This window comes from Diaphorina citri, unplaced genomic scaffold (genome assembly GCF_000475195.1).
Source record: "Diaphorina citri unplaced genomic scaffold, Diaci psyllid genome assembly version 1.1 scaffold244, whole genome shotgun sequence".
NCBI classification, from domain to species: domain Eukaryota; kingdom Metazoa; phylum Arthropoda; class Insecta; order Hemiptera; family Psyllidae; genus Diaphorina; species Diaphorina citri.
In genome coordinates, this window is record NW_007377681.1 from 76554 (window position 1) to 92663 (window position 16110).

Here is a 16110-nt window from a genome sequence, read left to right on the forward strand (position 1 = left end):
TCGAATTAGGGCTTGTAGTCCCTTTATCTCAACAGTTTAATATTCCAACAATTCATTTAAGTAACTTTGCCTAAGTAAGATATGGCCACTTACTGGTCTGTCCTAATCTTGAGACACCTTTTACACAACAAGATCTAATAGCAGCCAATGAAACCGCAATCAAGACTGCAAGACACTGGCACAATGTTTGACGTTGACATTGGTTTTCCGGACACGGAAAGTAAGTAGGTAAGTAAGTTTGCCTTTTCATATAACATCACTTTTTTTCCCTTTTCAGAATTCGACGCACCGCTCACTGGATCGTGAACATGAAATATTTTGACTTCATCATCATGGGAGTGATCAGCATGAGCTCGGTGGCATTAGCAGCCGAAGATCCAGTGGATGAAAATGCCTCCCAGAACCACTTCCTTGAGAAACTCGATATCGCGTTCACGGTGGTGTTTACAATGGAAATGGTAAGTTTGAATTTTTCATTGGTGATGTATAATTGTGTAATAGCCAGTGAGCTTGCATGAATAAATATTAATTCTGTATTCAAAGCTACTAAAATTGTTTTGTCACTGAAATAAAATAAAATAATTTTAAACAAGTGAAACTTGACCCGGGAAGAAAATTTCCAGGCGATCAAAGTTAGTGTCTCTCTAGACTATCACAAAAGAAATTGGATAGGTAATTTTGTAACATTCTTGATGAAATACTTTGCACAATACGATCAATTGTAGTTACCTTTTAAGAGTTACGTACACAAAAAACCCACCAAGGCTTAGGTGTGAGAGCAAACAGCCCTATAGGTTGGGTTAAGCTTATACGAATCTACCTTCTAAGAGTCCTTTCTTATTCCCAGGTACTAAAAGTGCTTGATTTGGGAGTGCTGCTTCATCCAGGATCTTATCTCAGAGAATTCTGGAACATTATGGACGCCGTGGTTGTTATTTGTGCGCTGTTCTTAAAGTGGGATGAAATGAAAATGGAATTTTAGGTACCTAAGTACTTTTCAGTTGGGAAAAATAGATTGATGTAGGTTGGAAAGGGGCTTCTACGACAAAAGGAGCATGCTAGAAGATGGACTTACGTACTTAAATCAAAGCAAAAATAGCATTTCAAAGCATTGGGTAAGCTCTTTTGAAGGACAAAATTTTCACATTTTTCTTGTTAAAAATATTGCTAATTGAGATTTTTTTCATCATGATCTATTTTTAGAAAGATTGAAAATTCAGCAAGAAAACCCAGCGTAGGTTCCTCAACAGTTGTCAGGGTGTTTGTAGTTCTTGGAATCATGCAACAAAAATTATTTCGGTATTTGCTCTGTGCTGATAGCTATTTTACTTTGACAATTTCAGAGGAAGTAATCTTGGCGGAAGAGAGAACAACAGAGGAAGAGAGGATGCATATTATAGAAGGTAAATATAAGATGGTTCAAGCTATTATCCTATAATAATGGTCTTGTACTGCCTTTCGCATCACTAATATTGCTATAACACAGCACAAAGGTGACAGATCACACTGAAATCAAGCCTGTTAGAGTCATTTTGACCATACATGCCAACTCATTTTGACCATACATTGTAAGCCAACTCATTTTGACCATACGTTACAAGCTAACTCATTTTGACGATTCTTTTACTCTTCCGAATCTCCGGAAAGATAGAATAGAATATACCTTGTTTATCCTGCCGAATAGGATTGAAAAGTACTTTCACCCCAGCAGTCTAAACAAGGTCTCGTATATTTGATGCGTTAGAAATTAATACATGTATCAGCAACAATTCAAATTTGATTCATTCAATCTTCATCAACTTTGAAAAGCAAATTAATCAAATGTAATATAGAAAGAAATATATAGAAATAATATAAAGCTGTAGAGAATAAGGACAATGGGAAAGCATTCGATTCCCTTAAGCACTTCACATCCTAATCAATCCCTAATTTTCCCGTCTATTTCAGATCCTAACCGGTGAGGACTGGAACGAAGTTATGTACCAGGGTATCAAATCTCAGGGAGGCCACAAAAAGGGCGGAATGATCTTGGACCGTGACTGGACCTTGACTGGCACTATAGTGTGAATCAGGCTTTATACGAATCTACCTTCTAAGAGTCCTTTCTTATTCCCAGGTACTAAAAGTGCTGGATTTGGGAGTGCTGCTTCATCCAGGATCTTATCTCAGAGAATTCTGGAACATTATGGACGCCGTGGTTGTTATTTGTGCGCTGTTCTCTATGGGATTTAATTCAATGTAAGTGCAAAATACTAATTAGAAGGGCTAACAACATTTCTGACCTTTAATACTTCAAAGGGCTAACCTTTAATACTTGAATTAGAAGGGCCAACAACATGGACTTTTAATACTTGGCTAACAACATGATACTAAATTAGAAGGGCTAACAAAATTGCTGACCTTTAATACTTCAAAGGGCTAACCTTTAATACTTGAATTAGAAGGGCCAACAACATGGACTTTTAATACTTGGCTAACAACATTGAAAAACTATCTTAGAGTGCGTCATAAGTTGTGGTAGTTAACACTTTTCTACTGTACGTATTAATGTTACTGAGTAACCTCCTCACATTAGGAAACCTCAACGACTTAAATCTATTGGTGAAATTCAAGATGGATGGATTGTATGTAGAAATTAGCTGTATATAGATTTTCCTCTAACGTCATCAATTCAATATCTCGTCTCATCTTTCTGTTTCAGCGATTTTCCTGCGGGTCAGAACTTATCAACGATTAAATCCTTACGAGTACTTCGAGTGTTGCGTCCATTAATTGTATGTAGAAATTAGCTGTATATAGATTTTCCTCTAACGTCATCAATTCAATATCTCATCTCATCTTTCTGTTTCAGCGATTTTCCTGCGGGTCAGAACTTATCAACGATTAAATCCTTACGAGTACTTCGAGTGTTGCGTCCATTTTAATCTCGTTTCGGTCCACTATTTTGTGCGTTACAGGTTACATTTTTATCAAAATAAATAACTTCAAATAATAATTCCATTTTATTTTCCAGATTCTGGATTCGCCACACAGTGAAGACGCAAACATTCTACTGGTTTGTCATCGTGCTTGTGTTCTTCAACACGCTGTGTGTAGCCGTGGCCCATAATGGTCAGCCCAAATGGTTGGATAATTTTTTATGTGAGTATTTGCGTCCATTGAAAACGATCAAACGAGTGCCTAAACTGAAAGCCGTTTTCGATTGCGTGGTGAATTCATTAAAAAATGTGATAAATATTCTTATAGTGTACATTTTGTTTCAATTTATATTTGCTGTTATTGCTGTTCAACTTTTCAACGGGAGATTTTACTTCTGCAACGACGAGAGTAAATTTACGGAGGACGATTGCATGTAAGTATAAGTATTTAGTACAGAGGAAGATTGCATGTGAGTAAACAGTGCATCATTTAGAGTAGTGATAGGAATAGGTATACTTGCTTACTTACTTCCTTCGAAGATTTGGAAGCGGATATCCGGTCTAGCATTAATGCTCCATCCCACATTTGGGATACAAAAATCGTAAAAGGCTTTGATCCCATTTAAAAAGGCTTTGAACCATTAATAACCCATGAAATCTTCTTACTTTGCAGGGGCCAATATTTCCTGTTCCAAGCAGACGAGAATGACGATGTCAATGCAGACAAGTTCATGCCTTGTAAAAGGCTTTGATCCCATTTAAAAAGGCTTTGAACCATTAATAATCCATGAAATCTTCTTACTTTGCAGGGGCCAATATTTCCTGTTCCAAGCAGACGAGAATGACGATGTCAATGCAGACAAGTTCATGCCTGTGGTAAGTTGAATAGAATAGAATGTACCTCGTTTGTCCTGCTCGAAAGTTCCTTTACCCCAGCAGTCTAAACAAGGTCTCCTGTTATATAAATTTTGGAAACGGGATACCATATCATGTACTAATTAATACTAAAAATAAGAAGAAGGTCTTCTGTATTTTATGGTCTGTAAATGATTTTGGTCGCGTAATACGAGTATACTTTGACTTGCCTAGTATTTTGATCCATTCGTCGCTTGTTTCTCACAGGTTCAGGATAGAGAGTGGAGGCTACGCTGTTTCCACTACGACAATGTGGCTGTTGCCATGCTCACATTGTTTGCTGTACAGACGGGCGAAGGATGGCCTCAGTAAGTAATAGTATTAAGGTGTGTCCACACAAAGTTGACGGCCGTCGATCGATGTGAATCGACGACGTCGATCGACGGCCGGTCGACAATGTTTGGATACATCTTTATGGTTCAACCTCATTAAGTGTCTAGGATTTTGACGAAGCCTCAATAAGTAGGGGATTAGTAAGTAAGGTGGGGCATATATTAGATGCACGTAAATTATATTAATCTATACTAACAAGTAGTAAGTAAGTACTTACTAACATTCGAAAAAAAAAAAAATATTGGAAAATAATTTTACAAGAATTTTGTTCTAAATTCTGTCGTGGTTTAGCCTCAGTGACTAATAATATCAGTGGCTTCAATCGCTGTGAAATCAGAACATAATATTTTTTGAGTAGTCCGAGGAAAAGTAGATGGGATATAATGGTATTGGGAAGTCTTCAAAACCGGCCTTCTTCTGGGTTTCAAGGTTGCATACTTTTCTGAAATATGCAGTACCTATATGCTCTCCAAAAACGGTGATAGCTTCTATGGCTCGTGTTTTGGTACCAGGCCAAATAATATGTACGTTACAAATATGCGTCCTTCTTTGAATGTAAATGGATAATAATATAAACGAACCTATCTATTTGAAAAAGAAGAGGGTTGGTTTTGAAACTTTAGGACCCATCCCGGGAGAAGTACAAAAAATGGTTAAAAAATATTTCTTCAAATGCACGAATATTGATTATTTTTTTAATTAAAATTTAAAACTAAATACTTAAAAGATCCAATTGAAAACAAAACTGAACCAAAGTGTGAAGAAAATTCGGAATAGATTTGGGTTTTTACATTTACCTAATTCGGAGGATTTGCTAAAGTTCTAATCCACTAATCTATAAGGAAGAGATTAAACTTCTAAAGGTTGTTCAGTTAATACAAAAACTGCAAAAATAATATCTTTTCAATCCTGAATTTTGGCAAAATTGTATTCAGTTCTTTATTTTCTAAAATATTATTGTAAGTATTTCTGACTCATAGTTCCTTTAGCAGGAGGTTCCATTCAATCTGAACTCAAAATTTTAGTAGATAAAAATCAAGGCAGTTAACATGTAGCGTAGTTTTCAGTTTTCTAAATTATATGTATTTTATTTCAGATTTCAATCAATACAAATCAGGAGAATGCAAAATGTCTGCAATATTTGGACTGAATGATTATTTATTTGTGAACTTTCAGATTTTCAGCCTCCGGAAATATATTAATCACATTACTATACAACCTAACGCACTCACTCACTTTTATGTGTAATAATGTTACCAGTTTATCTGATTTCAGGCTCCGTATTAGTATCATATTCCGCCTTAAGTGGTTCTTCTTATATTTTTCTTAATTTCTTTCTTATTGTATTGTGAATGCAAGCAGTAGAGAAATTCCAAAGTTGTATTTTGCAGATCAGAAATTATCTTCTTTATTTATTAACGATTTCCTTTCTTTTTAATTATTATTAGAATTTAGAGTAAAAAATACTTAAAAGATCCAATTGAAAACAAAACTGAACCAAAGTGTGAAGAAAATTCGGAATAGATTTGGGTTTTTACATTTACCTAATTCGGAGGATTTGCTAAAGTTCTAATCCACTAATCTATAAGGAAGAGATTAAACTTCTAAAGGTTGTTCAGTTAATACAAAAACTGCAAAAATAATATCTTTTCAATCCTGAATTTTGGCAAAATTGTATTCAGTTCTTTATTTCTAAAATATTATTGTAAGTATTTCTGACTCATAGTTCCTTTAGCAGGAGGTTCCATTCAATCTGAACTCAAAATTTTAGTAGATAAAAATCAAGGCAGTTAACATGTAGCGTAGTTTTCAGTTTTCTAAATTATATGTATTTTATTTCAGATTTCAATCAATACAAATCAGGAGAATGCAAAATGTCTGCAATATTTGGACTGAATGATTATTTATTTGTGAACTTTCAGATTTTCAGCCTCCGGAAATATATTAATCACATTACTATACAACCTAACGCACTCACTCACTTTTATGTGTAATAATGTTACCAGTTTATCTGATTTCAGGCTCCGTATTAGTATCATATTCCGCCTTAAGTGGTTCTTCTTGTATTTTTCTTAATTTCTTTCTTATTGTATTGTGAATGCAAGCAGTAGAGAAATTCAAAGTTGTATTTTGCAGATCAGAAATTATCTTCTTTATTTATTAACGATTTCCTTTCTTTTTAATTATTATTAGAATTTAGAGTAAAAGCAGAAAATGCTGAAAGAAAATGCTCTGCTTGTGAAGTTTAAGTATAATCATTATATTTTAAGTTTTGTTGTTCTTATCGTAAGCTGTGCATTGATTTTACGTTTAATTTATTTTGAACTGTCAGCTTTGCCTTTATTTATGTCAATCAATATTTTTCTTTTTGTTAGTTTCATCAAGCGCCACAGTTGTTAAAAGTTATCCTACATTATATGAACATGGCATTTACTGGCTCCTTCTTGCTTGAATGTATTCTTAAAATGATAGCTTTTGGTATCAAGGTAAGCTTTTGCAAAGTTTTGGTTTCATTGAAGTCAAATCTGCAACTTTTCTTTATTATTTTCCATCTGTTCTGTTTCTATTTTCTATTTCTTCTCAATCTTCTATAAAATTTCTTTGACAACTCGGTTTGAGATAGCTAAAATTTCAAATAAACCAAGAGTATTGACGATTATGTTGTGCGGATTGAAAGTACTGCTTCCTCGAAAATTAATCTTTGTAGTCGAGTCCACGTATGTAATATTGTATCCATGTGTAAACAACATTTTGAACGTAATTTAGTACAATATTTGACGTTGACATTGGTTTTCCGGACACGGAAAGTAAGTAGGTAAGTAAGTTTGCCTTTTCATTTAACTTCACTTTTCTTCCCTTTTCAGAATTCGACGCACCGCTCACTGGATCGTGAATATGAAATATTTTGACTTCATCATCATGGGAGTGATCAGCATGAGCTCGGTGGCATTAGCAGCCGAAGATCCAGTGGATGAAAATGCCTAGTAATTTAGTTGTACGAATAATATTAATTTAATTTTAGTTGTTTTTCAGTGATATTTGCGGAAGATGTTTTGAGTATCTATTTCTTTATACCCTGACCAATGTAAGAAGTTGATATCTTTACCTAATTTTATTTAAAGAACTTCAAGCAAAGTAACCCCATTCTTTGTTTTTATGATGTCTTGTAGACAATATGAAGCGTAATTTAGTTGTACGAATAATATTAATTTAATTTTAGTTGTTTTTCAGTGATATTTGCGGAAGATGTTTTGATCTATTTCTTTATACCCTGACCAATGTAAGAAATTGATATCTTTACCTAATTTTATTTAAAGAACTTCAAGCAAAGTAACCCCATTCTTTGTTTTTATGATGTCTTGTAGACAATATGAAGAGTGCTATTTGAAATTCGGTTTAATAAGTTTGACAAACACTTTTGATCGTTCCTTATCTCGTACATCCAAGGCAGACCGATTGCAAATCTGGCCAACACAAAATCTTCCAATTACGTATACTTATTTCCTTGTTGACAAGTCCATGTTGAATTCATTTTGGTCGAATTTCGGATGTTTTTCACGTAACTGCGCTATAGTACTCATCATTCCACTTAATCATTAAATAATTAGTGAAAATAATCGTAGTGTATATATAAAAAAAATATAAATATGTACTTACAGTAATAGGATAAGATTAGTGTAAGTACAGATAACACCATCTAGTCATAGAATAGCTACAGAGTGATCTTGAATTTACAGAATACCCTATTCTTAATCTATTGGCCTAAAATATTAATCCACCAGTTCACAGTTAAACATACTCGTAATAAGGGTGACTTGCTTGGTTGCACCCAAAAATAAGTGCTTATTTTGTAAATGTCTACGTTTTGACAAATTTTTATCAGACTCTAGTTGTTTTTGAAATTAAAGATCATTCTGTAGATTTAAGTCATTTAATATTTATAATTCCCCCATTTTTGGATAGTTCAATGTATAGTCTACTAATACTTGAAAAAATTCTGATTTCTCTTCTAGAATAGTTTTCATAGATGAAGTCTTCAGATTTTTCTTCTCCCTCATTTTAACTTGAGATATTATTCCTCCCATATTTTAATTAGAAATTCTAGACCCTTGTTAGATTTGATGAAACCCTGTTATTGTGTATTATATTTCAAGCTCTACAGTATATTCAAGAAGTTCTCAAGACTATAAGACTTATTACTTATTATTAAGGGTGCTAAATTCCAATTTTATCCTTACCAAGAGGTTTTAAGAGAAAAGACAACCAGTAATAAATTGGAGTAAGTATCTAACTTAAAGTGTTTTAGTGAATCATTAAATATCCAAACTTTGAACTCTCATAAAATTGTTGGATATTGTTATTGTGTATTATATTTCAAGCTCTACAGTATATTCAAGAAGTTCCTCAAGACTATATAAGACTTATTACTTATTATTAAGGGTGCTAAATTCCAATTTTATCCTTACCAAGAGGTTTTAAGAGAAAAGACAACCAGTTGATAGTAGTGTAATAAATTGGAGTAAGTATCTAACTTAAAGTGTTTTAGTGAATCATTAAATATCCAAACTTTGAACTCTCATAAAATTGTTGGATATAAAACTAGAACTCTTGATCGTACTGTGGAGATACCTAACCTTGGTAATAAAGTCAATTCATCCATTACGTAGAACCTATGTTAATAAAGTTTACTAATCACTATACATGATCAAGTTTTCAATAGATTAGAAATAATATCAATATTTTTGTCTATACTATTTTTTCATTATCTATTATTTCTTTGTCCCTAGTTCAACGGAGCCCCTGACAAATTTACAAAATTACTACCATAAAGTTTACTAATCACTATACATGACCAAGTTTTCAATAGATTAGAAATAATATCTATATTTTTGTCTATACTATTTTTTCATTATCTATTATTTCTTTGTCCCTAGTTCAACGGAGCCCCTGACAAATTTACAAAATTACTACAAAAATTGAATTTAGTATTTACTGCTAATTTTCTACTTGAGTGCATAATGAAAATCATCGCTTTTGGATGGCAGGTGATGTAATAAATAACGAATCTAAGAACGAATGACGTAACCAAAAAATACTAAATTATGCAATCCATGCAAGAAAATACATAGTATTTTTTGAGTAGAGTTTTTTTAACACGTTTGCTGCTGTGTGTGAAAGCCCGTTCTTTTGTTTCCCTTTTCTTCTCAAAATTTCCTGATTTTTTTGTATGCCTGTCAACCCCCTCCCCCTTCCCAGCAATATAGTATGGTCTCTCACCATTTATTTTTCTAGCGATTGTTTGGTTTGTGCAAATCTTTTCTCATCCCAATGAACTATTTTTGGAACGCTAAAACGAAGCACTGATAGTGTGGTTGTCCTGAAACCTTATTTTTTCCTCTTTTACTATTTCTATTCCTATATGTACCATTTTCTTCAATCCCCTCCAATTTCCGATTTCAGTTTTATTTCACATTGCAGTGAATGTGTTAAAATAGTCTATACCTAGGAATTCTATAGCAGTTCCTTTTTGAACTATTTCGTATTAATTAAACATCAACTATTGTCAAACATTAGACAGGTAAGAAATTCCTGGGAGGAAAACCAACATCTCCACAATTCTATAGCAGTTCCTTTTGAACTATTTCGTATTAATTAAACATCAACTATTGTCAAAACATTAGACAGGTAAGAAATTTCTGGGAGGAAAACCAACATCTCCCTATACCTAGTGGTTTATTTTTGTGACTTAGAATAGACATGAGGGATAAATCTTGGACAAGAAGCCACTCCCGAAATTTTTATTCCCGTGGGATGGTCTAATGTTTCTTCCTTATTTAAATGTCCTACTATCAAATTTCATGTCCAAGATTTAACCACTACTAGTTTAGACCTAGATATAGAGCTTGCCTAGTAGCATAGTTCTATTTAGTTCTAGATGATTTTTTAGTTCTTTTTTTTCTCGTTGTTTTAATTTCAAATGTATTTTCATGTAGAGTTTCACATTCCAGTTTAGAATTCAAAATAAATTCACATCAGTACTTGTAAGTTATCAATCAGAAATTGGGTAGAAGTATACACAGGGAAGAATTTGAACAACTAAATTTTGGATGTAAGGAGACCAATAAAGAGAACTACAATATCAACCAAATTTAGTACGAAGTTACACAGTCATTATTTTGCATAGTCGGTAATATCGGTATTGAATCTCCATTTACCTTGAAAATGTTGAGTAGGTGGATTTGAATTTTTGATTGATTAAAAGATACAGTATACCTTGTATATAATACATAGGTATGTAGGTACATACCTACATTTTTTTAGAAGCACATGGAGAATTGGTCACCCATCACTATTAACTATATCACATAAAACATACATATATAAATATTACCTACTTGTGAATTTTGTAAAAAATAATAATAATAATAATAAAAAATGTAATTATGCATGTTACTTTTTTCTTTTTTCACTAGGCCATAAAGAAATCACAAATCTGATTTGTTTAGTTTCACTGACTTTGATTTTATTTTGATAATCAGTTCGCTGATTATTTTGCACTGCAGTGTATTGTTTTACAGGTTACCTAATGATTAAATTATTATTCAACGGAAGAAATTGTGAACTGAAAAAGTTATGTATGTACAACAAAATACGACACGAAAATTTAAGTAGCAGAGATATGAAAGAGTACCATTTTCTTCAATCCCCTCCAATTTCCGATTTCAGTTTTATTTCACATTGCAGTGAATGTGTTAAAATAGTCTATACCTAGATATGAAAGAGGAAGTTTGTGTTCAACAATTTTATTCCAAGAAATTATGAAACAGTTCTAGTGGTTTTTTTGAGTAGGGGGGGGGATTCCAAAAAATCGATATAAATTGATTGTATTAGGTAGTTGGTAATCGTCAAAGGGAAAAAAATATTGAGAATTATTTCTACATCGATTTTTTTTTTTTATATCCTCAGGAAAGTACGGTTTGAAAATTTCTTTTCAGATTCTTGCCAGCTTCTCATTCCGAGTGTCTCGTTCGTATGAAAGAGGAAGTTTGTGTTCAACAATTTTATTCCAAGAACTTATGAAAAAGTTCTAGTGGTTTTTTTGAGTAGGGGGGGGGGGATTCCAAAAATTCGATATAAATTGATTGTATTAGGTAGTTCGTAATCGTCAAAGGGAAAAAATATTGAGAATTATTTCTACGTCGATTTTTTTTTTATCCTCAGGAAAGTACGGTTTGAAAATTTCTTTTCAGATTCTTGCCAGCTTCTCATTCCGAGTGTCTTGTTCTTTCTCTATTTATTTTCTCTTCTTTCTTTCCTATATTTTGTCCTCTTCCTAAATTAAGTCTTCCAATCTTCCAGATTTAATTAGGGCTCAGTGAGATCATCTTAAGGCTAAGTAAGAAAGGGGGATCGCTTAGACGTAAAAATATGTCTGAGGAAATGAGGGGATTTGAATTTGGGAAGGATTAGTTATAGACTCCATATGAGTTGTAAAGAGAGAGTCTTTTTGAGGAGGTCAAAAAAGAAATCAACAACAGAGGAGGGATAGAAAAAATATTGCAACACTCAATATAAGCAGTCATTGAAAGTATTTTGACATCAGTTTGAGAGGTCTTAAACAATTCTCTCATGATCAAATTGAGATTAATTAAAAGTAGTGACATCGTGAGAAGGGGTGTTACAAAGTAGTAGTAAAATTAGGTAGTTTAGTTTTCCAAACTCTTCGTTTCCAATCCCTAATCTTCTTTCCTTTTACTTTCACAGAACTTCTTCAAAGATCCGTGGAATACGTTCGATTTCATCACGGTGATAGGCAGCATAGTTGACGCTTTGGTTCCTTCTATCTCCCATCATACTATCTATCCTGTTGATAGCATTTTAGTGTATCTATGTATGTATGTGCTTGCTCACTAGATCAAAAGTTAACAGAAGCTATCTACAACTTTGGAGTTTTCATCAAAGATGAGTTTTTCTGGGTACACAACTGTGTGCCACATTCTTTAACAACCTTTCATTGATCAAATATGATTATATGATGCAGATTTTGAAGTCCCATTTCGAAGTCAACTGTCGATTTAAAACTTTGATGATCCAATCACTCAAAGAACTCCTCTTGTTTCTAGAACTGCCGAAACCAGCCTTGACTGTGGGGAAGATCTACGCAGGGATGCTGATCCTGGATGGTTGGAGAACTACCAGATTCGGCAAAATACAAACTGGTGATGTCCAAGTAAGTTATCCTTAGTCCTGGTAGCTAGATAATAGAATAATGTAGTTTTAGACAACAATATGAGCAATAATGTATCTAGCACCAGTTACAATTCAAACTGAAGTGTTTCAGTACGAATTTTTCCAAGTGGCAAGTACGGATATAAGAAGATTGCTCCAGACAAATCTGTACGAATTACAGTACGATAACCAATAGCGAAACAAAATGAAAATCGAATCGAACAATATTAAACTTATAATAACTTGTTTCCTACCTTTTCAAATAACTGGTTGTGTTACAAGATACGTTACTGCTCAGTCCTTTGTAGTGCCTTTATTGTCTTGTTTGGGACTTTATGGTCCTGTCTTGCAGGGATAAAAATGATGTATTTCATCCAACTGTGTCAAACCTACTAAATTAATGTAAGCAGTTTTACATTGTATAAACTTTTTTTCTTACCTTTTATGTCCTGTAGGTGTCATTGAATTATTTTTACTGGTGATTTTCCTGTCCTCTATTTAATTGAAATTGATTAAATTAATGTAAGCAGTTTTACATTGTATAAACTTTTTTTTCTTACCTTTTATGTCCTGTAGGTGTCATTGAATTATTTTTACTGGTGATTTTCCTGTCCTCTATTTAATTGAAATTGATTAAATGGACGTAGGTAAGAAGGTGTAATAATATTTTTTTTTAAGTATTAAGAAGAAGTCCCGAAACAATTGCACGACACTGTTCAAATGTGTCGTAGGTAGTGGGTGACTTATTGGATAAATTGGATAAAGCGAATTATTGGACAACTCATCACCCTTGCAAAGTCATCAGGCCATCCAAGCTGAATTCAAATACAATATTGGGATCCTTATAATTCGTCACAGTTCCTAAAAGTTCATTTTTTACTTCGATTAGACTTGGGCTTATAATACGTTCTACCAACACACTATTGAGTTCAGCTCCCATTATTTTCAAACTTCACATTACTCCAATGGTAAAAGCTAATCAAAACAATGAATGGGTTAAAATCGTTGTGTGAGTTTTAGTGATGGTTTTCAAAATAACAGAACTCAGTCAGAATTAGTTTGAACAAAATGAGTTTTTCTTTTTTCCAGTTTGGTTTGAACTTTTAACTATTAATCCTAGAACCATGAGATTAGGGAGATGATCAGCTCATAACATCTTTCAGGGAATTAGTGAAAACATAGATATTGTTGCATATATTTCCCACAGAAACCTCTTAATCAGTACTTTTGTGTGTCCGTGTGTGCGTGTTTTTAAGTTTATTTATTTGCTAAGTATTTTTGGTTTGAAAATTTTAACTCAGATTTATGTTCAGTGTTGAAGGACATTTCGTCAGAGGAAATTCAAAGAAAGAGATTCAGGTACCTATATAAAGATCTTCACACGTAGTGATCACACTCATGTCTCTCTTCTTCAGGAATAGTACGGTTTGAATCCATTTACTGATTTATACCTAGAAATTTTTGATTACATTAGTTAATTTTATAACTTAATTTTGCAGATTATTTATCGTTCATATTTGAGAACTTTATCACCTTCATTTTTTATCCTATATTCTCTCTGTAATTCTGTACCCTTCAAATACACATACCTATTCTATCACCCTAAATTCTATTTCGGTCGTAACAATTACCTAATTAATAACCAATAAAATTGGACTATCGACATATCCATTGTAAAACAGTTTTTAGAGCTTTTATTTCGACTATTGTTAGATTTTGTCAGCTATTAGCATACTAATCAGTCTAATTACTCTTTGGATCTAGACGTTGTCCACCTTTTCTAATTGATTCTCCGGTTTTTGTTTCGATTCTTTGCACCTCTTTGAAATACGTTGTGTCTTCCCTTTTCATTTTTCATGATCTTCATAACCTTAGATGGGTAGGTGTGTAAAATTCGTCTGTTCTACTCAAGATTCTTGCAACTCAAACGGTTAACATGATTTGCTCCAATTAGAAGGTGGGGAACTATTTTTATGTCGATTCGATATTTATTATACAAGCAATTAGCTGTTAGGTTCTGAGTCGGCTACTATAAATTCTTGACTCTGAGATAGATAAATATCTAAACTTGAAGTTCCTATCATCTGTGACCGAATCACAACTTGATTAGTATTCTATTTTTGAGTTCACAATCTTGTAGGAAATGCACTTGAATTTGACCCTTTGACTTTAACCTCAATACCTATTTGTTTAAAAGACTTAAAGACCCTTATTTATTTTTTATTTTTTTATTTTTAGAATCCAGTTGAATGAGGAATAAAGTTGAGCATTGTATGATTTCAATATCTAGACTATTAAGTGGTCAGCAATTCCTAATTTGGTTGATTTCACGATTCCAGTGCCATAGGGCTTTGTTAATAATAATTATAGCTAGCTAGGTACTGGTGGTGTTAAGGGACATTTCTGTCGAATCATGTATGTTATAAACCTGTTATGTATAATCTGGTCTTCGGTCCCGATCAATTGTTCTTAGTTGCTTGTAAACTAAGTAATTTTAGTTTCTTTTAACATAAATAGAATTTAATCTGTTTGTCAATACAATTGGTCTCCTTTCAATAGGGTTAGATAATTCCCTGTTAGGGTGGGGCTTGGTTCAAGTGAGGATACGTACTCATAGAATAGGTCTACAGAATTTATTCCTATCTATCAGACGGAATAAATGATCTACATTTTATTTGGCGGAACTATAACTGATGATAATATTTAAAATTTTACACGTTAAACTCCTTCACTATTTTATCTGCGGGCAAGAATTTAATAATATGTGAAATTGTTTTCCGAAGATAACCTACAGCATGTCCTGAACAAACAAGCGAAAATATACAACCTTACCCCTAAATACAACTGAATTACCTAAATACCTAAATGTAGTTATACAATTATAAATAAAGGCCTGAATAAATTATCTTGCAACTTTTTGCCTTGTATATTATGCTGATTATGAGTTGACACCTAAGCTGATAGGAAGAGTTAATGGCATTCATACGTTCAAGTTCTTTAACACCCAAAACTTTTGGAAAGTCCAACAACAACAACCATGGTTTACAGAATAATTCAGACACTTTTGGAAAGCTTAGCGTAAGGAAGAAGAAGAAATAATCATATCTTTACAAAACATATAAACAAACTGTCAGGCTCTGGCTGGTTGCTCAGAAGCAAAGTATACCCATCGATCTTGAGATATTTTAGTATCAGAGACTCAAAAGAGAACTTTTCCTGTGACCTTGGACCATTTGACCTTGACCTTTCCAGATCTCCTCAACTATTTTATCTGCGGGCAAGAATTTAATATGTGAAATTGTTTTCCGAAGATAACCTACAGCATGTCCTGAACAAACAAGCGAAAATATACAACCTTACCCCTAAATACAACTTATACCTACATAGATAATGATGATCTGAAATTTAAATTTTACCAATAAGTGGTCTTCTTCTCGATTACCTACTTCAACATTTAAACAAATAGAAAGGCCTCATTATCAGGTCTTTTGTGAATGAGCAAAGTTCAATTTAACAACAAACATTCTTCCATTGGAGTAAGTTCAATCACGTTCCATTTTGTCCGTATCATTGTAAGATACTTGCTGATTGCTTGCTAATAAGTGCATAGTGCATTATTTTCTTCTTTCACTATTCAATACTAGGATATTGTTCGGATCAAAGGTGATCTTATAAAACCACTTGATACACTTCCGTCTAGGGAAGAATGAAATTG

General features: G+C 33.1%; 1 protein-coding gene across 1 annotated transcript in view; it reads left to right on the top strand.

Annotated features, from left to right (window-relative positions):
* LOC103506540 (voltage-dependent calcium channel type A subunit alpha-1) overlaps positions 1-16110 on the top strand; it is a 78473-nt gene that overhangs the window by 43289 nt on the left and 19074 nt on the right. The window contains exons 18-29 of the mRNA XM_026821569.1: positions 278-458; positions 2117-2238; positions 2702-2759; positions 3150-3352; positions 3592-3663; positions 3728-3794; positions 4041-4141; positions 5442-5446; positions 6188-6192; positions 6542-6652; positions 11931-11999; positions 12208-12396. Of these exons, the coding sequence (XP_026677370.1) occupies positions 278-458; positions 2117-2238; positions 2702-2759; positions 3150-3352; positions 3592-3663; positions 3728-3794; positions 4041-4141; positions 5442-5446; positions 6188-6192; positions 6542-6652; positions 11931-11999; positions 12208-12396 (1183 nt within the window). The remainder of the gene's footprint in view (positions 1-277; positions 459-2116; positions 2239-2701; positions 2760-3149; positions 3353-3591; positions 3664-3727; positions 3795-4040; positions 4142-5441; positions 5447-6187; positions 6193-6541; positions 6653-11930; positions 12000-12207; positions 12397-16110) is intronic.